This window comes from Schistocerca gregaria, chromosome 2 (genome assembly GCF_023897955.1).
Source record: "Schistocerca gregaria isolate iqSchGreg1 chromosome 2, iqSchGreg1.2, whole genome shotgun sequence".
Classification (NCBI taxonomy): Eukaryota; Metazoa; Arthropoda; class Insecta; order Orthoptera; family Acrididae; genus Schistocerca; species Schistocerca gregaria.
Window position 1 is genome coordinate 636001892 of NC_064921.1, and position 25751 is coordinate 636027642.

The 25751-nt window shown below is 38.4% G+C and overlaps 1 protein-coding gene across 5 annotated transcripts in view; it reads left to right on the top strand.

The window, feature by feature from the left end:
• Window positions 1-25751, top strand: part of LOC126334665 (T-cell activation inhibitor, mitochondrial-like) — a 304598-nt gene that overhangs the window by 188625 nt on the left and 90222 nt on the right. For all 5 annotated transcript variants that reach the window (XM_049997127.1, XM_049997128.1, XM_049997126.1 and 2 more), the window contains one exon: window positions 24229-24329. In XM_049997127.1, the coding sequence (XP_049853084.1) occupies window positions 24229-24329 (101 nt within the window). The remainder of the gene's footprint in view (window positions 1-24228; window positions 24330-25751) is intronic.

A 25751-nucleotide genomic window follows, 5' to 3' on the forward strand; every position in this document is an offset into this window, starting at 1 on the left:
TGACTGAGGAACTGACATACAAGCAAACTGAGGTTTTCTCTAAAATTTTTGGTTTCATCAGGAAATTAACCGATGCATGGTCGAAGAATCTGTTGTCGTTTTATGTCCACCCACGATACAGAGTCTTGCCCAAACAGTCTCACATGCAGCTTCAATTTCTGTCTTGGTGGATTTGAGTTTCTTGTCTACTGCGACAAATACACCATCCCCAATTCACATTTGCCCTTGCTTTCAAAGTTGTTGTGGTCTTTAGTCCAAAGACTGATTTGATGCAGTTCTCCATGCTACTGTATCCTGTGTAAGCCTCTTCATCTCTGAGTAATTACTGCAACTTACATCCCTCTGAATTTGCTTGGTGTATTCATCTCTTGGTCTCCCTCTATGATTTTTACTCTCTCCACTTCCCTCCACTACTAAATTGGTGATCTCCTGATGCCTCAGAACGTGTCCTATCAATCAATCTCTTCTTCTAGTCAAGTTGTGGTGCAAATTCCTCTTCTCCCAATTCTATTCAATACCTCCTCATTAGTTATGTGATTTACCTATCTAATCTTCAGCATTCTTTTGTAGCACCACTTTCAAAAGCTTCTAGTATCTTCTTGTCTAAACTATTTATCTTCCATGTTTCACATCCATACATGGCTACACACACCATACAAATACTTTCATAAAAGACTTCCTGATACTTAAATCTATACTCAACGTTAACAAATTTCTCTTCTTCAGTAATGCTTTCCTTGCCATCGCTAGTCTACATATTACAACTCCCCTACTTCGACCTTGTTCAGTAATTTTGCTGCCCAAATAGCAAAACTCATCTACTACTTTAACTTTCTCATTTCCTAATCTAATTCCCTCTCATCATCACTTGATTTAATTCGATTACATTCCATTATCCTTGTTTTGCTTTTTTTGATGATCTTATATCCTCAGCAGACATCAAGGTTTTTATTTCTTCTCCCTGTATTTTAATTCATACTCCAGATTTTTTTATGGCTTCCTTTACTGCTTGTTCAATGTACAGATTGAATAACATCAGTGATAGGCTACAACCCTGTCTCACTTCCTTGTCAACCGTTGCTTTCGTTTTGTGCCTCTCAGTTCTTATAACTGCCTTCTGGTTTATGTGCAAATTGTAAACAGCCTTTCGCTCCCTGTATTTTATCCCTGCCTTCTTCAGAATTTGAAAGAAAGTATTCCAGTCTACAAGTGCTATAAATGTAGGTTTGCCTTTCCTTAACCTAGCTTCTAAGATAAGTATTAGGGTCAGTTCTGCCTTGTGTTCTTGCATTTCTATGGAATCAAAACTGATTTTTCCCCAGGGCGGCTTCTACCAGTTTTTCCATATGTCTGTAAAGACTTTGTGTTAGTATTTTGCAGCTGTGACTTTTTAAGCTGATAGTTTAGTAATTTTTGCACTTGCCAGCACAAGCTATCTTTGGAATTGGAATTATTATATTCTTCTTGAAGGCTGTGGGTATTTTGCCTGTCTCATACGTCTTGCCACCAGATGGAAGATTTTGATCATGGCTCGTTCTCCCAAGGCCATCAGTAGTTCTAACAGAATGTTGTCCTCTTCTGGGGCCTTGTTTCTACTTCGGTGTTCTGTCAAATTCTTCACGCAGTGTCATATCTCCCATCTCATCTTCATCCTCTTCCATTTACATAATATTGCCCCCAAGTACATTGGCCTTGTATAGACTATCTATATACTCCTTCCATCTTTTGGCTTTCTCTTCTTTGCTTAGGACTTGTTTAGCATCTGAGCTCTTGATATTCATACGGGTGATTCTCTTTTCTCCAAAGGTCTCTCTAATTTTTCTGTAGGTGGTATCTATCATCATGCTTTCGATATACACGGAAATTTTCCCCAAAAATCTCATTGCTATCAATTTCAGGTTTCAACCAGCTTTCTGTACCTAATATTATGTGATTTTCAGTGTTTTTCAGGAGAGCTTCATACTCTGCCACTTTGTTGTGAATGCTTTGGCAGTTAACCATTAGAATCTTAATACTCTCACCTGTGGGAGGTATTTCTTTCAGTCTAACTCTGATATTTATGGGTTTCTTGCAGCTATCCGTGTCTGGATAAGCAGAGTCACCTAATGTAACAAACCCTTGTGTGCACCCCACACAAAGTCAGCTACCTGAGTAGCAGCCTATGATGTGTAGTGCCCACCTGACCCATTTGGTGGGACCATGCAGTTCTCATCCTTGTGACGCAAGTTTAGAAAATCACAGCCTAGCTTGTCACAGAACCTTTGAAGTCTGTGGTTCAGTTCTTCCATTCAGAACTAAAAGGCTACAATCTATTCTCAGGACAATGCTACAAATTGTGAGCTTCATTGAAACTCTGTGCACAATACTGATCTTCTCAATCTTCCCTGCCAGTCGCTGGAATGACCTATGTATGACCTTGAAGCCCAGACAACATGCGTCATTCATCTCAATGTGTCACAATCGGCAGTTGTTTGCACCCTGTTCCCTCAATGGCTGCTTGAATGGCCTCCTCATAATGTTGAATGACACCCCTAGGCATACACACTGATTGCACCTGATGTCCTTTCATTTTCCTTGTTGTCATGTCCCTAAGGGATACCACTTTGTAACCATTATAATGTTTTGTTACAAATTTTATCTGCAGGGCTCAGTATGAGCAAGAGTATGAAATTTGTATGAATGTGTGAATGATGATCTTTGCCTATTTCTTCAGCTTCAGATAATTCCTATGGGCCAAGGTTACGATTTTCAAGATACACATTATTGGTTATTCTCCACCACCAGGGTTGTCGCGTGACAGCACTGCATCTGTTCCGGGTTGTGGTGCATTTGCTGCTATTATTAAAGGCTTTCCAGAACATAACTAGCCAAGCAAACTATCAAATAACTTTTCCTATTTAGTTCATGTTCATACTTGGTTCCAGGGAGTACCATGCAGCCATACAAAATGGTGTGTGTCCTAGAACTGAAGGAAGAAGATAAGGCAAAACGTGGCTGTGTCAAACAGTTGAAAGTGACGAATCCTTATTCCATCTGACAGGAAATGTGAGCTTCCAGAACACCAGATACTGGTCAACAAACAATCCCTATGCCATTAATGAGAAACCTCTTCACACTGAAAAAAATTGGAATAGGGTGTGCCATTAAGAAAGTTGGACTGTGAGATCCATATTTTTTCAAATAACAATAAACACTGCTGTGTGTATGTGAATCTTTGAGGATTTTACACACAGTTGACTCCCCGTGAACATACATATGCTGTCTTTCGACAGGATGGGATGACCTGTCACACATCATGCACGTCAGTCTCATAAATTCATGAAAGATTCACAGAAGAAAGAACTGTCAGCAAAGGATTGTGATCACTACATTAGCCAGACCTAACCAGATGTGACTTCTGTCTTTGGAGCAGTCACTTTAGGGAAAAGTGTACACAAATTGCCCAATTACATTAGAAGACTGGAAGGACAATATTAATAAAGATATGCTGAGAATTGGTGCAACAGAGTTGTGCAAAGTGTATATTAATACATTAGGGTTTAAACAAAAGTGTACTGAAGCATGAGGAGGTCATTTTCAGCTCCTAACATAATGTAATGCAAAAGATAAGGTCAATTCAGTAAGTGTAAACATTTGAATTAGCTTATTTGCTATGTCTTTGTCATCTAATTATTACATGTTTATCTATTTGTTGCCATATCTGGTTTTATCTCATTTAAAATCCTGAAAACAGGTGTATTTTTGCTTCTGATGAAGGTATATTTAGATATACTGAAACCGTGGTCAAGGATTTCAATAAATCTTTATCCTGGAACTGTTTGGCTGTTATCATTTACCGTGAAGAATTTTTCTTATTCGATACTGTGAAACAAATCTCTTCTTCTGCAAGTTCTTTGCTTTCCATGTTTTGAGAAGTGTAGCGTGGACCAAAACAAGAAAAAAATGTCCAGTAAACATGTGCTCTAAAATGAATACCTTAAAATTTACAAGCACTAAATCATTAGAAGAGTTGTGTTTCAAAATAGCAAAGATGAACAAGTGCTCATAGCTGCTAAGGAATGCATTTTAGAGCACATATTTATTGGGCTTTTTTTTCTTGTTTTGGTCCATACTACCAGTTCCCAAAATATGGAAAGCAAAGAACTTGCAGTAGAAGAGATTTGTTTCACAGTATTGAAGATGAAAAATTGCTTGTAGATCTTAAGGTATGCATTTTCAACCCTATGTTTACTGATACTTTTTTGGTTCTAGTCTCATGTACTTTCAACTGTATGCGTTTACGCCATTAATTATGATATACCCTGTATATAAGGTTTTGGACAAAGTGCTTCATCAGCAGTATAACTCGGTCACATTCATAAACAACTACTCACATTCACATGGCTACTGTCTCTAGCCCCTAAGGGCTGACTATGACTGTGCAACTATGCTTGATGCAAGCAATAATCTGCTGGGGTGGATGGTGGGACTAAGGAGTAGCTATGGGACAGGTAGGAGAAGGGATAGCAGGGTATGGGTGAGGGAAGCTGCTAGTGCTGCCTTTGGTGATTGCAGGGACATGATGGGGACTACGTGCTGGTGTGTGTGTGTGTGTGTGTGTGTGTGTGTGTGTGTGTGTGTGTGTGTGTGTGTGTGTGTGTGTGTGGGAGGGGAAGTGTATTCACAGGGGGAAATGAGAGAAGGGAAGTGGGGGTGAGGGGAAAGGACTTGTAGGTGCACTTGTAGGATAGGAAATATGTGTGTATTGTAGTGGAAGGGGATAGACAGATGGAGGACAAGGAATAGCAAAGGTTGAGGCCAAGGAGGTTAAAGGAACAATGTATACATTGTAGGGAGAGGTTTCAGCAGCTCAATTCAAAAATGTTAGTGTTGTATGGGAAGAATCCAGGTGGCAAGGGCTCTGAAGCAGCTATTAAAGTAAAGCACATCATGCTGGGCTGCATGTTCAGTGACTGGCTGTTCCAGTTGTCTCTTGGGCACAATTTGACAGTGGCCATTCATATGGACCAACAGCGTACTAGTAGTGATGCCCATGTAGAGTGCAGCAGCATAGTGATTGCAGCTATGTTTGTGGTTCACATTGCTGCTTTCATAGATGGCCATGCCTTTTATGGAGGAGGATATCCGAGATAATATGCCAGTGATGACTGGAGTAGTTGATAGTGGGAGGATGTAAGGGACTAGTTTTGTGCATGTCCCATGCCTTGTCTCACCAGTCACCTACAATCCCCACTATACCAGTAGTCCTGACACAACGGAGCACTTCTTTCATGACTCAGTACCATATAAGGCTGAGCAATTGGGTCACATTACCTACCAGGTTATTGATTATTTGTCATCTTGACCCACTACCCTCCTCACCTCTCGCATAGTGGTATCCCACCTATTTGTTCCTATTCCACCACTGCTCCCAACCCCTTGCCTCATGACTCATATCATTGCAACAGATCCAGCTGCAAGAACAGTTCCATACCTCCTCTTGCTATCACTAATCCAGTCTTGTCATTGTCTCTCTTTCCCCTTCAAAGACACACACACACCTGTGAAAGCAGCCATGTGGTCTACAGACCTAGCTGCAACCACTGTGCCACATTGTACATGAGCATGACTACTAACGAGCTGTCTGTCCGCATGAATGACCACTACCAAACTGCAACTGACAGGCAGCTGTACCACCCAGTCACTGAACATGCCCTTCGACACAATGTGCTTCACTTTAATGACTACTTCATAGTTGTGCCATCTGGACTATCTGGATTCTTCTCACAAGTACTTGTATTCTAAATTATGCAGGCGGAAATTCTGCCTACAACAAATGCTTCGTTTTTGTAACCCTCCCTGCCTCTGGTCTCAGTCTTTTCTTTGCTAGTCCTTGCCCTCCACCTGCATATCCCCTTCATTGCACTCTCTCCCTCTACAGTACACACACACACACACACACACACACACACACACACACACACACACACACCTCCTGTCCAAACAATGCACATATAAGTCGTTTCCTCTTCTCTTCTCTTAACCCCACCTCCCTCCCCCTTTCCCACCCCCCCCTCCTTCCCCCCACCCCCAAGCACAGTCTTCCAGTGATGCACCTAGCAGCTGTATCTGTCCCCACCATTTCCCTGGATGCACCAGCTTCCCCCACCCATACCCTGTTATTCCTCCTCTTCCATGCCCTATGGCACCTCCTTAGCCTCACCATCCACCCCAGCAGATTGCTGCTCACATCAGGCATAATTACAGTTGGTTCTTAGTGTCTAGAGACAGTAAGTAGTCACATGTTTGTGAGTTGTAGGTGTGTGAATGTGTAAGAATCCCACTTTTGAGGATGGATGTTGTCCAAAAGCTTATATATTTCTCTGTTCTTTTCTTTGTGCCTGTCTATGTCGCAATGCCTTCTCTATGTTGCGAGAAGCAAACTGTCTCTATTGTTGTTGGGTTTGGTATTGTTATTGTTTGAATTTATCATATTATCAGCAACACTTGTGAAAGAGTTGTAAGTGTGTTAGCTACTTCTAAGGGGTTTGTTACTTTTTTATTTTCTTGTGATAGTGTTATATTTTTACACATTATTCTCTTTCCACCAGTTTTTTTTTTCTTTTTATAACACTCCACATGGCCTTCACTTTATTTGCTGAATTAGAATTATCTTTGTTCAGTAAGCTGTTGAAGTAGTTTGTGGTATCCTTACTGTATCATAAACATGTGGTTCTTGAAGACATGTAATTCTCAATACTACCTTTTACTTTCAAACTTTGAAGCTAGATGGTCACTGAACCATGCACTGAAAATTTTAGTGAATGATGTGTAAGTCATTCTTGGCTAAAAACTGCTCTAAAACTGTTTCAAAAGTGTCTGTTACTCAGTGGCAGCATCTACATCTACCTCAAAATCAATACTCTGCAAACCAGGTGATGATGTGTGACAGGGGATACTTCTGGTACCATTAACTGGTTCCCTCATCCCTGCTCTGCTCATGAATAGTGGTGGGAAAAATGAATGTCAGTATGCATCTGTATTAGTTCTAATTTCTCAATTTTTTTTCATTTTTGTCTATTTGTGAGATGTATGTGGGAGGAAGTAATGTGTCACCTGACACGTCCCATAAAGTACTCTCTTGAAATTTCAACAGTAAACTTCTCTGTGATGCATAACACCTCTCTTGTAGCATCTTGCACTGGAGTTTGTTTAGCATCTCTGTAACACTCTTGTGCCAAGTGAATGATCCCATGACACTCTTCTTTGGATCTTCTCTGTCTCTTCGAACAGTCCCATTTGATAAGCGTCCAGATTTATGAACGGTATTCAGGAAGTGCTTGAACAAGCACCTTGTAAGCCATATCTTTCATGGCTGAGTTACATTTCCTTAAGATTTGGCCTATGAATCTCAGTCTAGCATCTGCTTTTCCTGCTATTTATTTTATGTGGCCATTCCACTTAAGGTCACTCTGGATAGTTACTCTTAGATGTTTGTGGTATATACTGTTTCCAGCAATTTGCATCAGTACTGTAGTAGTACAGTAGTGGATTTCTTTTCTTTTGTTTGCCCTCTATGTTACATTTATTTATGTTTAGGGCCACCTGCAAGAGCCTGCACCATTCATCAATCTTCTGTAGGTCATTTTGCAAACTGGTACTGTCTTCTGGCACTGCTACTTTCTTATATACAACCGCAACATATGCAAACAGTCATAAAGAGATTCAGACACTTCCTAGTAGATCACTGATACACATTGTAAACAGTAACAGTTTATCATATTTCCTTGTGGTACTCCAGAAATTACCTTTACATCTGTAGATTTGTTCCATTATGAGTGACATTTTAAGTTCTATCTGCAAGGAAGTCTTGACTCCATTTGCAAATCTGGTCTGATACTCGGTGAGCTCTTATTTTTTTCACTAGATGGTAGTATGGAACAGTGTCAAATGCCTTCCCGAAGTAAATGAATATAGCATAAATCTGAGCACTATTGTCTACAGTGCTATGGATGTCATGGAAAAACACAGTCAGCTGAGTTTTGCAACACCTGTGTTTGCGAAATCCATGTTGATTTTTATATTGGAGATTTTCATTTTTGAAAAACAGTATAATTCTTGAGCATAAAATGTGTTCTTTATTTTACAGCAGACTCATGTCAACAAGTGAGGCCTATAATTATGTGCATCTGTCCTATGATCTTTCTTGAAGATGAGAGTGACCTGCACTTTTGTCCAGTCAGTAGATGCTCTTCATTGTTCCAGCGACCCATAATAAAGTGCTGCTAGAAGGGGAGAAGTTATTTCACTTAATCTTTGTAGAATCTTACAGGTATCACATCTGGTCTTGATGCCTTTCTACTAAAAAGTTGTAGTTGCTTTTCTATTCTTGAGTTGGCTATCTCAGTATACGTCATTTCGATGTTTTTATGATGATGGAAAGGAGCGACTGTATTACATTTTTCCATGGTGATACATTTTCAGAAAATTGAGTTGGGTATTTCAGCCTTCTCTCTGTTATCTTCTGTTTCAGTGCCTGTAAGGTCACTGAATGACTGAATAAATGATTTCGACCCACTTACTAATTGTACATAAGACAAAAACCTCTTTAGATTTTCAGTCAGACCAGTTGACAAAATTTCAAAAGTCATTCAATGCTTTTCTCATTGATCTCCTTACTCACATTTTTGCTTTGTTCAACTTTTGTTTGTGAGTTAGGTTAGACTTCTCTGATGATCCTCTCTTTGTTTATGTTGCAATTTTCTAAGATGGCTATTAAACCATGGTGAGTCTTTCATGTCCCGTAAGACCTTGCCTCGAACATATTTGCCTAAGGCATATTGAACAATGCTTTTGAATTTTTTTCCGTTTGTGCTCCACATCTTTGTACTCATCACTGAGTATTTGCTGCTCTGACTGCTCAGATAACCTGAAGTTGGTATACTATCACTTTTGCTAAGCAAAAAGATCCTCCTGCTTTTCTCAATGTTCCTTATTAACTGATTCAGGTCTGTTTGTTGCTAGGAGGAGTTGGTTTTCTAATTGCTTGAAGTAATTTTGGACAAGATATTCAGAATAATGTCACATGAATCCCTGTCTGTGGCACGAATTTTGATGGCATGACTTTCCCAATCTATACCGGGCAAGTTGAAATTACCCCGTTGCAACAGCATGATCGCGAAAGTTATTAATAGTATGCTGCAGTTTCTCTCTGAATTGTTTGATGGCTAGAGCACCTGACCCAAACAGTCTATAAAAGCATCTGATTAAGATTTTGCATTGATCTTTTGTGCTTAACTTCACCCAGATTAATCCACATTCAGAATCAGTGATAATCTAACTAGATATTATCGAATTCTTTTCTAATACACATACACTGCCATGATTGGTAACTAACCTATAACTGCAATAAATATTCCAGTTTGAACTTATAATGTAACTGGATAGTTAAAAAAAATCTAATCACCAAGCGGCAGCAGCACACATGTAAATGTATTTAAATTTAAAACTTTTGGAGCCAGTAGCTCATTTTTCTGACATTCAGGTTGAAGGGGAAGGAGGGGGGGGGGGGGAGGGGGTGAAGGAAAAGTGCTGTTGAGGTTTAGGAAATGGCGAGAGATCAGAAAAGTCACCCAGAACCCCGAGTCAGGTAAGACTTACCAGACAGAATGAGAAGGGAAGAAAAAATTTGAACTTAGGATTTCATTGCTATTCAAATATTTCAATGAACTTCAGTTTCTAACACTATGTGTATATTATAACTTTCAATAAGTGATACTAATTGTGGGAGCTTTCCTTGGATGCTCCTGCAGTTAGCTAATATAGTAATCTTTTCTATATTCTATCAGTGAAGCGAGCATTCTCTGAGAACATTGTGGCTGATGTATTTTTGATTTTGGAAGCAGTTTGTATCTGAAACCAAAGGGAGGGTTCCTCTAACTTAAAAATACTCATACATGTATATTACATGTACTCCACTGTTCTAATAGCCACTTCCTGAGTGTAGTGCATATATGACCTATTAAGGGGGAACCCTAAAATTCTCCACCTGATAGTGGAGGTTGAGAAATTCATGTGGAGTACTGTCACAGAATCGTCTGAACTTAGAGTTAGATCATGCACTCTGCACCTGCAGAGGACCATGATCAACAAATAGTCAGCTTAGCCTGTACCCCATGTGCAGTGCTAGTTGCCATCACCAAATCAGCCATCCACTGAAAGAAACTGAGAATGGCTTCAGAACCCAAACAGCAAGCAAAATTCATGCCAACATGTGCTACTGTTTGTAGCCAGTTGCACCCAGTTCTAGGGCCTCCTCCATGTCTTGGATGAGAACTCCAGCAAACATATTGAGTGCACACTGGCATTCTTTCCTGCCCTGCATGCTATTTCCATTAGGAGCTCCTTTACCCACCTAATATTGGAGCTCCCAGTAACTAGCATACCACACTCTGCACTTATTCAGACTGGGCAGGGAAATCGGCTGCTGGTTCACCATGAGAGACAGCCTGTGCTGGCTCAGAAGTATTAAAACACTTGGTGGCATCTCATACTTGTTACTGAGGTGTAAGGAGCCAGCCATCCTGCCAATTCCCTCTTTTGCCTTCTGACCAGCGATTAGTGACCCCACCACTGTCTGCCACTCACTATGGAGTGAAGATGGATCGGTCAGATGTTGCGTATCTGAAGACACAGCAACAACCAGGTCGCCAGGGATTTGAGTGGCACCAGAGTTGTTGCATGTCTCGTCACTGATGCCACGATGTTGCCACAGCTCTGAGCAATACCCAGTAGCCTGTTAACCGTGACAATGCAACTTCCAACTATTTATGGACAGCAGGCAGTTCTCCTTTTATCCACTCACCAAAAGCACAGCTACTGTCCATGTTGTCATACTGTATAAGGAAACTGCATAAGATCTCAGAAAATACAGACAAAGCAAACAAAGTATACAAACTGTGACCTACACTATGAAATAAATTCATTCAGTGCAAATAATTGAAAAATATACTAACCATTACATTAAAAATAAGCAACACTATTAGAAATACCTAAGTAATCATATACTCTTTACATCTACTCAGAAATAGGTTAGAGTAACACTAAACTAAATAATGTATTATACAAACTGTGTGCAACAGATAGGCTGTACTCCTTTTGCTCTCTGCCCTGGTAGGAGGCTTGAGATCTACCCACCCTGGAGCTGTACTTTACTTCAGCCTTTAAATTGTAGAGTGTAGTAAGGTTCGAAAGGGTCTCTCTACTTCTACTTTTTGAAATAAAATCAGTTTTGATGTTTCCACAAATTATCAAATCACACTCCATATTTACTTTGTTTAGTAATGTTTCCAGTTTATTTAAGAAAACATCAAAGTTTCCTGTTGGTGATTGGTAAACTGCTAAGTTTAGCTTGGAACTTTTATAGTTCCAATCTCATAGTCCTTTTCAACATTTGTTCAAGTTATCTCATTTAGAGCAGTAAGAAGGATGTTTTCCTTTATGTAAATCGCTACTCCACAGTGCTTGCTAATATGTCTGCAACAGTAGAAAGACAAAAAAAAAATTAGTTATTTTTGTATGTTGAATTAATTGAAGATTAAATCAGTGCTCAGAAATGTATATTACTGAGATGTTCTTTAGCTCATCTTTAGTAGTACATGAAGAATTATGTTTATGTTAGTTTATTGTGGTGAGGTTGTATAAGGTGTGATCAAAAAGTAATGAAAGTTTTTTAATTTCACGAGCTTTATAATCTGATTATCGATGTTCTTATTTTTTATTTTGTTGCTACAGATGTTCCTGACATATGTTATCATTCTCTGCTGTTTTGAATATTTAGTTTATTGTTTACAGTTGAAAAGATTATACGTGTTTTAGAATACTTGATGAATTTTTACTTTTGGAAAATATGGATCAAAGAATATGCATTAAATTTTGCTTGAAAAATGGTATAAAATGCAACACCGCATTCACAATGTTGACTGTTGTGTTTTGAGAAGCTACTATGAGTAGGACAAGAGTTTAAAAGTGGTATAAACATTTCAAAGAGGGTGGAGAAGACATTGAAAATTATGACTGCCCTGGAACTAACAACAGTGTGGAAGAAGTAAAGAAAATGATTCTGAAAAATCGCCATATCACTACCAGAGAGGTTGCTGATAATGTCTGCATGTCCTTCGGCTCATCTAACCAGCTTTTTTTGGATGTTTTGGGCATGAAACTTGTAGCTGCAAAGTTTGTTCAGGATTTGTTGAATTTCGATCAAAAACCACATCACGCAGCAATTGCTGAATGAAGTCAACAACGATCCAGAACTTTTAAAGAAGGTTATAACAGGTGGAACCAAGGCCCAATCATCCCAATGGAAACTGCATGAAGAACCAAGACCGACAAAAATTAAATGAGGTCGATCACGTGTGAAGGTTCTTCCCCCTGTTTTCTTTGATTACAATAGGATAGTGCATCATGAGTTCCTGCCTTGTAGTCATATGGTCAATAAGGAATACTACCAGGAAGTTGCACACCATTTTCATGGAGAAATCCAAAGAAAATGACCAAAATTGTGGCAAAACCATTAATGGAAATTACATCACGATTATGCTCCCACTCACACCTCAGTGCTCGTTCATGAATTTTTGGCAAAAACCAAAACTATGATGTTGCCTCAGTCACCTTATTCATCAGACATGGCCTGCTGTGATTTCATTCTATTCCCGAGGTGCAGAGAACCATGAAAAGATGTTGTTTTGCCATCATTGATGAAATAGAAACAGAATTGCTGAAGGACCTGGACACCATAACAACAAGTGAGTTCCAGAAGTACTTTCCACATCAGAAAATTGCTGGCACTAGTATGTAATATCTGAGGTGAATGAATCTGAAGGAAATAAAATTGATGTTGATGAATAAATAAACATTTTTTAAGAAAAACAAATATTCCACATTACCAGTTGGTCACACCGTGTTCATTATTATGATACATTTTTATATATATTCAGATTGCCATTAGTGTTGCATTTTCTTCTTCTTCCTTGTTCATTTTACTTTACTTGCTGAAGCCTGTGCAGCATACAGAAAACTGTGTTCCATTCCAGTCCTCCTTTAATTATTTCATTGACATGATCATACACAAACTTCCTCCCTTCACATTATTTCCAGATATTTTTATACTGAGATTGTCACTGACTGTTTCTGCACCAAAATAAATGATAAAATATATTATATACTTTTCTCACAATTGCAAACTGTAAGATTTTTTATGCCATCTCTACTTGCCTTCACCTGGGACTGTTGCTTTATTTCTAGATGGCTTTTGAATGACATCAGTGATTCATCTATTTATTTTTTTCACAATACAAAAAGATTCCTCAAAAATGTTTTGAAAATGTTCTACTGTTAGTAATATTTTTGAGAAATACTGTAATCTCCATTTTATCATGAAAGTGGAACAAACTCAGCAACAGAAGATATCAGTCTTTATAGAGTAATTTAGAAGAAAATGTGTGCAACAAGGAACTGTTGATCAATGGTCACTCAGTTTTAGCTATTTTGCATTTGCTATAAGGATACAGATGCAATAAAAACATAAATTTTGGAGACATTTATCTCACTCCACTTGTTTATTCTGTTGTTTGTCTTTACTTTGATACTGGCCAATCGATATGTGCAAACTAGACACTGAACTGCTGTGCCAGTCACTTGTATTCAAGGCAAGGCACACTTCAACTGCTGTGGTAGTCAAGAGACTAGAGGATTCTCTACAGAGATACCAATACATGATCCCACAAAATCTGGGGCATTATCTGTGATCTTCTCAAGCTCTTCAGTGGTATATATCATAATACTCTACTTGAGAAAGTAAAATCTTATGGTATTACATGCATCCCCCTTGAAAGACTGGAATTGTATCTTAACAATAGAAAACCGTCAATCGCATTCACTATTGATACTGCTGAAATAAGTCTAAATTGAAAGTAGGAAAGCAATAAATATCATCATCTCTGGTAATTCAGATAAGGTCAAAAAAGTGTTGCTTCTACGGATGCATGTTATGTAAAGCTAGTAACCATTCACTTTGCAGAAGCTTCTTCAGGGGTCTAAGGATCTTAAACTCATGTGCCAATTCATTTACTTTATAATGAATGATACTTATTTTAAATAATGAAAGTGAATGTAGGATGAGCTGTGTAATTCCCAAACATAATACTGCAAGTAAAAATACTTTCTTATGCACTACGCATCCCCAGTATAGGGCTCAGAATGAAGTTTTATGTTCTTGTGTGAAAGTCCGTAACAATTGTTTGTAGCCATCTAGTAGAAAATGCAAACTCCACAGATAATCAAAAGCAAAGAAAAGAATACCTTAATAATCATGCCTATAATTTATAAGAATATTTGGGCACAGAGGTGTAACTTACACATAACTCCACTGTTTGTATTAAGAAGTTGTTTACTTTGCTATTATTTAGGCACCTGATAGTGTTCTGTGTAAAGTTAAATTAATGCCTTGTTAGAAGTTTCAGATAAAAACAGCAATTTGTAGACGTGATGTACACATACAGACAAACAAGCCAGTAACATGTTGGTCCACCTCTAGCCCTTAATGAAGCAGTTATTCGACTCGGCATTGATTGATAGAGTTGTCGGATGTTTTCCTGAGGGATATCGTGATAAATTCTGTCTAATTGGCATGTTAGATTGTCAAATCCTGAGCTGATTGGGGGACCTGCCCATAATACTTCAAACACTCTCAATTCGGGAGAGATCCAGCATCCTTGCTGGCTAGGTTAGGATTTGGTAAGCGTGGAGATGAGCAGTAGAAACTGTTGTTGTGTGCAGTAGGCTTTATCTCGCTTGAATGTACGCTCAGCATGACTTAGCAAGCAGGTAACAAAATAGGGTGTAGAATACTGTCGACACACTGCTGTGCTATAGGAGTGTCGCAGATGAAAACAAAAGGGATCCTGCTATGGAAAGAATTGCCCCCCCAGACTATCACTCCTGGCTGTCGGGTATCCCACCTCTATCTGGGGCATCTCCAGAGAAGTCTTTGGCCTGGAATCTCATTGACTGGAGTAGAATTGCCTTCATTGATAAGTCTTGGTTTGAGTTAGCCCTAATGACTAGCAAAGGCAGATCTCGAAACACCCAGACAGCAGTGGGATACCAACCTGACTGTCATCTGCCATACTGCCTGATATTGAAGGGTGATGGTTTGGAGTGCCATTTCATTTCATAGGATGACCTGTTTGGTTGTTCTCTATGGGACCCTTACAGCACAGTGGTACGTTGACTATGTTTTGCACCCCTTTTTATTGACATCCATCAACTCTATCAACTAATGCCAAGTCCAAGTCAGATAACTGTTTGCGTAAGGACCAGAACTGAGCCAACGCATTATGGACTTGCTCAGTTATTGGAGCTCTTTCTCTTGAAAAAATTGTCCAGTTTTTCTGGAATTGCAATGATTTGTTTGTCTGTAGATGCATGTCACATCTACTAAAATCAGTCTCATTCAGATAATTCCTTCATGGTACATAGTTTTTGTGAGTGCATTTCAGATTTTTACATAATACTCTATTAAACTGTTGGATGCATGTGGGTAATGTGTTTCTTTAAACAAAAATGTATAGGTTTTCTATTAAAACTGATTGTGAGAAAGAAAATGCTATGCTGTGAAATGAGAGGTTTCATTTTCTTTGTTGCAGTCAGTTTATCCTAAGATAGCAGGGCATTTAAACCATTACACAAATTGTTTCTTCCATGTATATTCTTTCTCCTTATGTATAATTTGAAACAAAAAATTGTGTACACAACTATGTGGTGTTTGTTTGCTTCCTCACAGCTGGTTTTAACAGAAAACAGAAAAGTTGTGTTTATGGCTTATCAGCTTATTATTAAAATACTGCCTGGAATCTAAATTGTCTGAAACTTTGAAATCCTAGCCATTAACAGATTAAAACTGTGTGAAATACTGTTCACTGAAGCTTCTGTCCTCACAGATCCAGCAGCAAGAGAGGTCTCTCGTACCCATATACCAATGATCTCAACTGATTTTCCCATTAATTTTAAGCGACTTTAGTTCCAAATCAAATTTCCATTGCCAATAACAGCAAACAAGAGAGAGGTGGGAAAAGTAGATGGAAAGAGAGAGGAAGTGGAGGAAATGGACATAGAGAGAGAGGGATGGAGGAGGTGGAAGGGAGGGAGGAGGGAAGAGGAAGTGGAGAGAGACAGGGGGTTGGAGAAGATGGAGAGAGAAGGGGCAGATGGGATGGAGAGAGGGGGTGAGGATGGGATGGAGAGAGGGGGTGAGGTGGTGATGGACAGAGACAGGAGAAAGGAGGAGATGTACACAAAAAGAGGGGAGAAGGAGATTAGGATATACATCCAGTTCCCGTACATGTTTAGCAATTGTGAAGGATTGCAGGATTACTAGTACATAAATAAAGTAATCTAGAAGTAAATGTCATTGCACATATCTCTCTCTCTCTCTCTCTCTGTTTGAAAAGGCCTCAGAACCCCCAATGGTACTGGCTGACTACCATTTCAGCCTAAGCCGATCAGTGTCACTGGATGTGGATAAGGAAGGGTGTGTGGTCAGCACACCGCTTTCCTGGCTGTTGTCTGTTTTTGCGGTCTGAACTGCTACTTCTCAGTTAAGTAGCTCCTCAATTGGCCTCACAAGGGTGGAGTGCACCTGGCTTATCAACAGCACTTGGCAGACCCAGACAGTAACTCAGCCCAATAGTGCTTAACTTCAGTGATCTGATGGGAACTGGTGCTACTGCTGTGGCAAGGCCATTGGCCATGTTGATGGGCACTAGTTATAATTTATGGTTGGTTTACTTTATAATAGTTGCATGCAGTGTCTTCTTCTGCTTGCCAGTGTATAATTTAGAACATCACTGCTGGCTTTCCTTTGGGATGGGATTTATGGAACTCAGTACATGAATGAATGTCATCAAATAAATCAGTGTGGCTAAATCTTCTGTGTTCCACGTAAAATGTAAAGTCATGGCTGCCTAAAGAAATTACTATATTCAGTGCCTCCAGAACTACTGTACAACAGATTTACTATGCTGCATTAATAATCATTCTCTCTCTCGCATGAGGAAAAGTACCTGTTTACAGTACCATATTGATGCAATGTGGTCTTGCTTAACACACTTTCTATGTTTGATGATGGGGAAAACAGGACTGATTTTGTAGCCTAAAATAACTTTCACAAGAAGACAGTAAAGGCATTTCTTGTACAACAGTGTTCTTAAAAGAGTAGCAAAGTTTGACATCATCATCATCATTTAAGACTGATTATGCCTTTCAACGTTCAATCTAGACCACAGTCTCCCTTATAAAATTCAAAATCATTCTTCAAAATCTTCTCCTTGGTCTACCCCGGCTCCTCCTATTCTCTACTGCTGAACCCATGAGTTTCTTGGGTAACCTTGCTTCTCCCATGCGTGTAACATGACCCCACCATCTAAGCCTGTTCGCCCTGACTGCTACATCTATAGACTTCATTCCCAGTTTTTCTTTGATTTCCTCATTGTGGACACCCTCCTGTCATTGTTCCCATCTACTAGTACCTGCAATCATCCTAGCTACTTTCATATCCGTAACCTCAACTTTATTGATAAGGTAACTTGAATCCACGCAGCTTTTGCTTCCATACAACAAAGTTGGTCAGAAGATTGAACGGTGCACAGATAATTTAGTCTTGGTACTGACTTCCTTCTTGCAGAAGAGAGTAGATCGTAGCTGAGTGCTCACTGCATTAGCTTTGCTACACCTCGATTTCAGTTCTTTCACTATGTTGCCATCCTGTGAGAATATGCATCCTAAGTACTTGAAACCGTCCACCTGTTCTAACTTTGTTCCTCCTATGTGGCACTCAATCCGTTTATATCTCTTTCCCACTGACATTACTTTCTTTTTGGAGATGCTAATCTTCATACCATAGTCCTTACATTTCTGATCTAGCTCTGAAATATTACTTTGCAAACTTTTAATCAAATCTACCATCACAACTAAGTCATCCGCATATGCGAGACTGTTTATTTTGTGTTCACATATCTTAATCTCACCTAGCCAGTCTATTGTTTTCAACATATGATTCATAAATAATATGAAAAACAGCAGAGACAGGTTGCAGCCTTGTCTTACCCCTGAAACTACTCTGAACCATGAACTCAATTTACCATCCAATTTGTCCTCAACTAATACTTGCACTTTCCTTTCAACAATACCTGAGAAGATTTTACCCACAACGCTGATTAAAGAGATACCTCTGTAGTTGTTATAATCTTTTCTGTTTCCATATTTAAAGATTGGTGTGATTACTGCTTTTGTCTAGTCTGGTGGAACCTGTCCCGACTCCCACACCATTTCAGTTATCCTGTGTAGCCATTTAAGACCTGATATTCCACTGTATTTGATGAGTTCCGACTTAATTTCATACATCCCAGCTGCTTTATTGCACTGCAATCTATTGACCATTTTCTCCACTTCCTCAAATGTGATCCTATTTACATCACCATTCCTATCCCATTCTACCTCGAAATCTGAAACATTACTGATGGTATTTTCACCTACATTGAGCAACTCCATCTGCCCAAAGCGTCAACAGAATTCACCAGCAGTTTTCCTGACCTGTCCAAAACACTAGTCATTTCCTTCTTATCTTCCGTTCTAAGACTGCTAATTACACTTCAGAATGGTTTTCCAGCAGCTTGACCCAATGTCTCCAACCTGTTCCAAAGTCGTCCCAAGATTTCTTCTTGGATGCTGCAATTATCTGTTTGGCTTTGTTTCTTTCTTCAACATAACTTTCTCTGTCTACCTGAGTTCTAGTATGTAGCCATTTTTGATACGCCTTCTTTTTCCTTTTACAGGCTGCGTTGACTGTGTCATTCCACCAAGCTGTTTGCTTCATCCTACTTTTACACACTACTGTTCCAAGACATTCTTTAGCCACTTCTAGTACTGTGTCCCTGTACCTTGTCCATTCCTTTTCCAATGACTGTAATTGACTACATTCAGCTAACTGGTACCTTTCTGAGATTGCTGTTATCTACTTGTGCCTGATTTTCTTATCCTGAAGTTTCTCCACTCTTATCCTCCTACATATAGACCTGACCTGACCTGACCTTTCGTCCTCACAATCCCAAATTTACTGCAGATTAAATAATGATCAGGGTCATCAAAGAATCCCCTGAATACACGTGTGTCCCTCACAGCCTTCCTGAATTCCTGATCTGTTATTATATAGTCAATGACAGATCTGGTTCCCCTGCTTTCCCAAGTATACCAGTGAATGTTCTTATGTTTAAAAAAGGAGTTTGTGATTACAAAGCCCATACTGGCACAGAAATCCAAGAGTTGTTTCCCGTTCCTGTTGGCCTCCATATCCTCTCCAAATTTACCCATAACCTTATCATACCCTTCTGTTTGATTTCCAATCCTGGCATTAAAGGCACCCATGAGCAGAACACTGTCCTTGTCCTTTACTCTAACAACTATATCATTGAGTGCATTATAAAAACTATCCATCTTATCTTGATCTGCCCTTCACAATACGAATATACTTACACAATCCTAATTTTCTTGCTAGACACTGTCAAATCTATCCACATCAGTCATTTGTTTACAAACCTTATTGCAACTATGCTGGGTTCCATTTCTTTCCTGATGTAAAGCTCTACGCCCCATTGTGCTATTCCTGCTTTGACTCCTGACAGGTAGACTTTGCATTCTCCCACTTCCTCTTCTTTCTCACCCCTTTACCCGAATGTCACTAACAGCTGAAACATCCAACCCCATCTTACTTGCAGCCTCTGCCAGCTCCACCTTTTTCCCAGAGTAGCCCCCATTGATATTAATAGCTCACCATCTTGTTACCATTTGTTTGCCAAGTCTTAGGAGGCCCTGGTTTGTCAATTAGAAGTGGGACTCCATTGCCCATGGTTCATGAACTAGGACATGACAACAGGAACCCACACCATGAACCACGCAAAGTTTGATAGCGACATTGTAAACACTGAATTAGCTGGTGTTGTCCATGGAAGGAATGAGCAATGAGCTCATACACTGACATACTTCATACAAAAATAGTTTCTCAAGGAATATCAAATTTTAGTGAATAGTAAATCCACTGGCTTTATCCCAGAGAGAATTTTTAAAGCTTGATAAAAAAGAACACTCTCTGAAGAGTTGGGCCACCAACAGGAACAAAGTCAGAAGCCGACCTATTGCATAAAATGCTGGAAATTGCACCCTACTTGATACTGATGACAACGTATAACCAGTGGCTGTAATAGATTGTGATCTCTCCACTCTGTTTGTACCCTGTGCTAGTCTGCTTGTGCTAGTCTGCTTGCTGTTGAACCGGGCGATATTATTTACAAAGCACAATTGAGATAACAAGTATTGGCCCAATGATAGACATGTAACTGAGGCCATTCTTTAGATGTTCTTTTCATTCCACGTCAGGAGATGCTCCAGGATGTAGAACACGTCAGGAGATGCTCCAGGATGTAGAACATGACAGAAAACAGGAATACGTAATGAATATTTACAAAGAAAAAAATACAGTTTGCTCCTTTTTTAATCAAAATCCACTGTTGCATGTATTTTGTTGGCATAATGAAGGAGATAAGGCTGATAGATGCATTGTTTTATGTCTTTGTCTGTTGACTACCCTGTGAAGTAAAACTTTTACAGCTTTGTTTGAGCTTTGTGCAGTTGTCTTCTTCCACAGACATTTTGTAAATACTGCAATTTTGTTTGTTTCTTTTCTTCTATTTTTCTTCAAGCTGCAATCATTCCTTTAACCCTCAAGTGGTTTAGACACCTTCTCAGGCATTTCAGTCAGAATATTTTATTCTCAGGATTAAGAATAATTGTTCTTTAGTTTTTTCTAATTTCTTTAGGTTTTTTTCTAATTAAGGTTTTTTCTAATTTTGTATGTATAAAGTGCTCCAACCACAAAAATATTGTCTTGTACTGTTCCACTGTTGTTTTACAGTTGAGAACCCATACCTGTTACTTCTTTATTGCTTCAGCTAACACAGTGAGAAATTGTGTTGTCATATGTCCAAGTGAGCAGTAATAATATAAAATAAACAGCGAGCTATTGGAGAAAAAATTTACGATCCTTGTAACAAAAGCCAGACTCCAAGCTAGCAGTGCAGTCCCACAATGAGACAGTTGTAAATGAGATAATTAGTGTGAAAGCCAGTATTAGGGTGGGATCTGATGCAACTGTGCTGTTTAATGCTCCAGGTGGGTCATTACTGTAGTGTAACACAGTGTGATTCAGTGAAAGTTTACTTTATTATTGTTTAATTAAACTTTGATTTTGCTCATATATGTTTACCTTGGTAATATAAATACAGCTGTTCTTTACTGTGTACAAAGTACGTCATGCCCCTGCTTGTGTTATGGAAATCGGCGTGCCTGCTTGAGGGTTGAAAACCCCCAGTATTATTTTGTAATGGAATTCGTCATTATGTACCAGTTTCTGTTATTCTTCTGACTTTGAGAATGTTAAATGAATTATGCCCAGTGTTTGTTGTTGTCTTGACTTCCAATGACAAGCATTACGTGATGAGCCCACTTAGAAAGGATGGAAAAAATACGGGAAGGTTTGGGTTTAACAAACTTTCACAGACAAGATTAATAGAAAGTGAGCACATACTCAGACTGGGGAAGGCTGGGAAAGGAAATCAATTATGTACTTTACAAAGAAACAATTATCAAAAATTGGCTTAAGTCATTTCGGAAACCTTATTAGGTGTAAATCTGGTTGGCCAGATTGGGATGTGAAACATCCCCCCCCCCCCTTCTGAATGGAAATCTAGTGTACTACGCCTATTTTATACAATCAACTTTCTAATCTGTGTTGACAAGCTCTGCTGGTTATGCATTGCATGGCAGTGCATTAGTCAACCACAAGCCAGTGACCAGTCAGTTGTATCAAATTTAGTGTGCCAAAATCCAGAGCTTCGTGAATACTATGCATGTGCAGAAATGGGGAAGGTTGGTGTCACCTGCTAATATCTAAAGTTAACTAATCCTCACTCCATTCATTAATTTTATAGTAATAGATTTTCTGCTTTTGTGTTTTCTGAATCTTATTATTTGTTATATGCTTTAGTTTTTGTGAAACACACCAGTGTCTACATAAGCAGTTCATATTTATACTGTGAGTGTTCTCCAACAAGAGAAATGAATAATCTGGACCCAAAAAATTACTCAGGTTTTACAATACCTAGACAAAGAAGATGCCTACACTTTACATAAATAAGGATGTACATAAGTAAATTTAAAAAAATCTAATGGCCTTTGTTTCAATAGTTAAAAGTTCAGCTATACTGAAGGGGCAAGATAGTTTTGAATGTTATTTGGCACTTAGAAATAAAACACAACATAAAATAAAAAGGTACTTTATACTTTTTCCTAAATACTTTTTGATATATTTGTATGTATATATTTTCTTGGGTGAATATATATTGACATTTTGAAACATAGGCACAATGCCACATGATCTTTGTCAAAAACATCCACTATGTATTTGGCTTGGGTCATTAACAACAAACTACCACATTTGTTAGTTCTTTAGTGGTGGTATTGTTTTTTTTTCTTTCCTTCTTTCTTCTTCTTCTTCTTATTTTTTTTTAAGGACTATCCCTCATAAGATCACTTTCATAGTCCAGTGTTGGGCTAACAGCTCTCAGAAGACAGGCAGTATTGGCAATAACACCATGTCACCTTGCTGAGTTCACCCCTTGGTGGACAGACTTTAACTAAGTCCTCAAAGTGAGGAGAGGTTGGAGGGCAGGACTACGCAGGAGGAGGAGGGCAAATGTGAACACCAGGGATCTCTGTGTGCAATAAGTGCAGATCACTTCCAAGATGTGGAGTACCCAAAATAGATTAGATTGGGTTCCCTATCATCCAGGATAGGTAATATGTCAGAAAAACAAGGATATACAGTAAATATTTATGGAGGAAAACAAATATGCTAGTGTACCTTTCAAAGGTCTCGAGTGTAATGATCCTCATGGACATGGAAAAAGTACAAATATCTTAAATATATTTTCATTTAAAAGTTGGTAAATAACTTGTCACAAAACATGTAAATGTTCAATACATTGAGATTCTTACACTACCTTAGCCATACATCTTGAAATAGAAAAATCATTTTTTAACACTTATTTACAATGATCACATTACTATACTGAATTTGTATGAAAGTCAAATTGGACTAATACATTATTTGATGTTATTAGTAACATATACACATCACTCTGTTCTATTAAGAAATTTGTCAGTGTAGTAGAAGGAGTTTGCCACCAATAAATCCTTAGGCTCCTGTTGAACTGAACTTGTTGTTAAACTTTTTCTGGGTGCTGGCAAGTTGTTCAAAATGTATGTTCCTGAATAATGGACACCTTTTCTGTCAAATTGGACCTCTCAAAATAAAACACATGCAAAGCCCCCTTGTGTGTTTCTGCAAAGTGTTTTCTGTAAGGGAATTATATAAGCCACCAGCATATTATTGGCCGCTTCAGAATTGTATCTTTGTTACTGCTACTTTTTGAAAAATAGGTGCATTGTGTATGTCTAAGACTGACTTGATGTATATTATGCTTCTAGTGCTCTGTCACTTTTTGGGTCTCGCAAAATACCGTGGAACACTAAATAGTGCACTGTAAAACCAAATCTCATGATGATGATCATCATCATCATCCATTTGGTTTCTTATTGCTCTCTTGTAGCCACTATCTACTTTTGACAGTATTCAAATACATGCTTGTGATAGGAATATCATTTGTTGGGAATCACTTGTTTTCGTAGGTTCCATTTTTAAATTCTTATGTAAGTTATTTATTCTATATTGGCAATCTTTTTGTGTGTTCATACAAAATATTCCACCTTCTACATTTAAATAACTGCATATTCAGCCCCAGAAAATAGTGTGCATGTTGTGTGTGTGTGTGTGTGTGTGTGTGTGTGTGTGTGTGTGTGTGTGTGTGTGTGTGTACTATAGCTTGAAAAAGGTTTTGTCTGAAATCTAGCAATGTTTTCATTCTTTTATGTGTACATGTTGATGGCTCAGTACTTCTGCTATTTAGTGTGGTGTTAACTTCACTTGTAAATTATTTACAGTCTGTCAGTTTTCCATACCTTATTTTTCTCCGACATTTTTTGTTTTTAATTTATGTTGTCTGTTTATTTTATTTCCAGCTTATAAAAAATTTGCACAAACAAGATGATGCTCTTCTACGCATCCCTGCATTTGAAAAGGCTGTATCAAGGGTTCTTAAGGATATCAAAGTTGTAAGAAGGTAAGAAAGAACAAAATATCTTCACGGAAACAGGGTAGATAGTAGATTGTAATTTCTACAAACCAGGAGCACTATGTAAATTTGTGTGGAAAAGATATGGTTCCTAATTTCACACCCTCTCTATTAATAGAGAAGTTTAAATTATTCTGATAAACAACATAAAAGAATGATCCACAGAAACATATGTCTAAACTCTACAGTTGCACAACAGCCAGTGGTCTCTCAGTAGTCTGAGGCAAGTCTGCATGTTTTTGCTTCTTTGTGCAATAGTCATCTTGTTTGCAAGAAAATTTGCAAATCTGCCACCTAACTCCCATGATCTGCTACCCTGACAGTCATTCAGTTTTGATGATGAGTAGTCACTTGGCCAGGATTTCATAAATTCAACACTTGTTGTACTCATCCTGAAATCTGTGTTTACCACCTTCCTGACAGATGTAATACATGTAATTTGTTTTGGCTTCTTTAACCCAGTTGGGACTTACATTTTCTATCTTCAGGTTTAATTTCACCAAACTAGTGTTGTTTTATCACTGAAAGATCACTGACTTTGTAGTTTCTAGCTGATTGGCATATAGTTTTTTTTATGTCTTCTCTGTCTCCCCTAGTGTAAAGTAGTACTTTTATATAATTGTTCTGGTTTTGAATAAAAGGTTTTGTTTACTAAATTCTATAAATAATTCTGCAGGCTCATTTTTTTTATTGAACAATTGTTACTGAAACATATTGTACTTCAGCTTTGTATCTATCTGTCTGTCTTCTTGTGTCCTAATACCTTAAGCAATGTCCTCTGTTGTTACAAAAAAATATGTGACCATACTACTTAAAATGAATTGAATTAAATTATACAGATCCTGGTGGTGATTATAAATGTTTCTGCTTTAACAGGGGGGGGGGGGGGGGGGACATTGAACAATACTGTAGGCATGTTGACTTATTAAACAGCAAACCCCAGTAAAATTCACTTTGACAAAAATAACAGTAATTGATTAGTTTCCCTGGCTAATATATAAGAAATCATACTCTAATTTGTACGATGTGAAAATTTCTGCCATGTATGCAGGATTGGTCCCTGTGTGCAGCCAGCATTATAAATAAACAAATAGCTTCTATTGTTAGCAGCAGTTACTTGTTTCAGTGCCATGCTGCTATTGTGGTATATTCTGCCTATGCAACATTAACAAGTGTAAATTGATTCTGTCATGAACATGTTGCGGTAAGCATACATGCCCAGCTAAAAGAAAAAGAAATGTAGACTTGTGGTTTAAGATAATAAAAGCAAGTAAAAAATCTTACAGAACCAGAAAAAACTCAAAAGAAATTAAAATGCCATGAACTGTACCATAATTAATTGAGAAAATGTAATTCTGTGTGGTAATACAGGCTGAATCATGAATTAAAATTTTTATGCATCTTTAAACC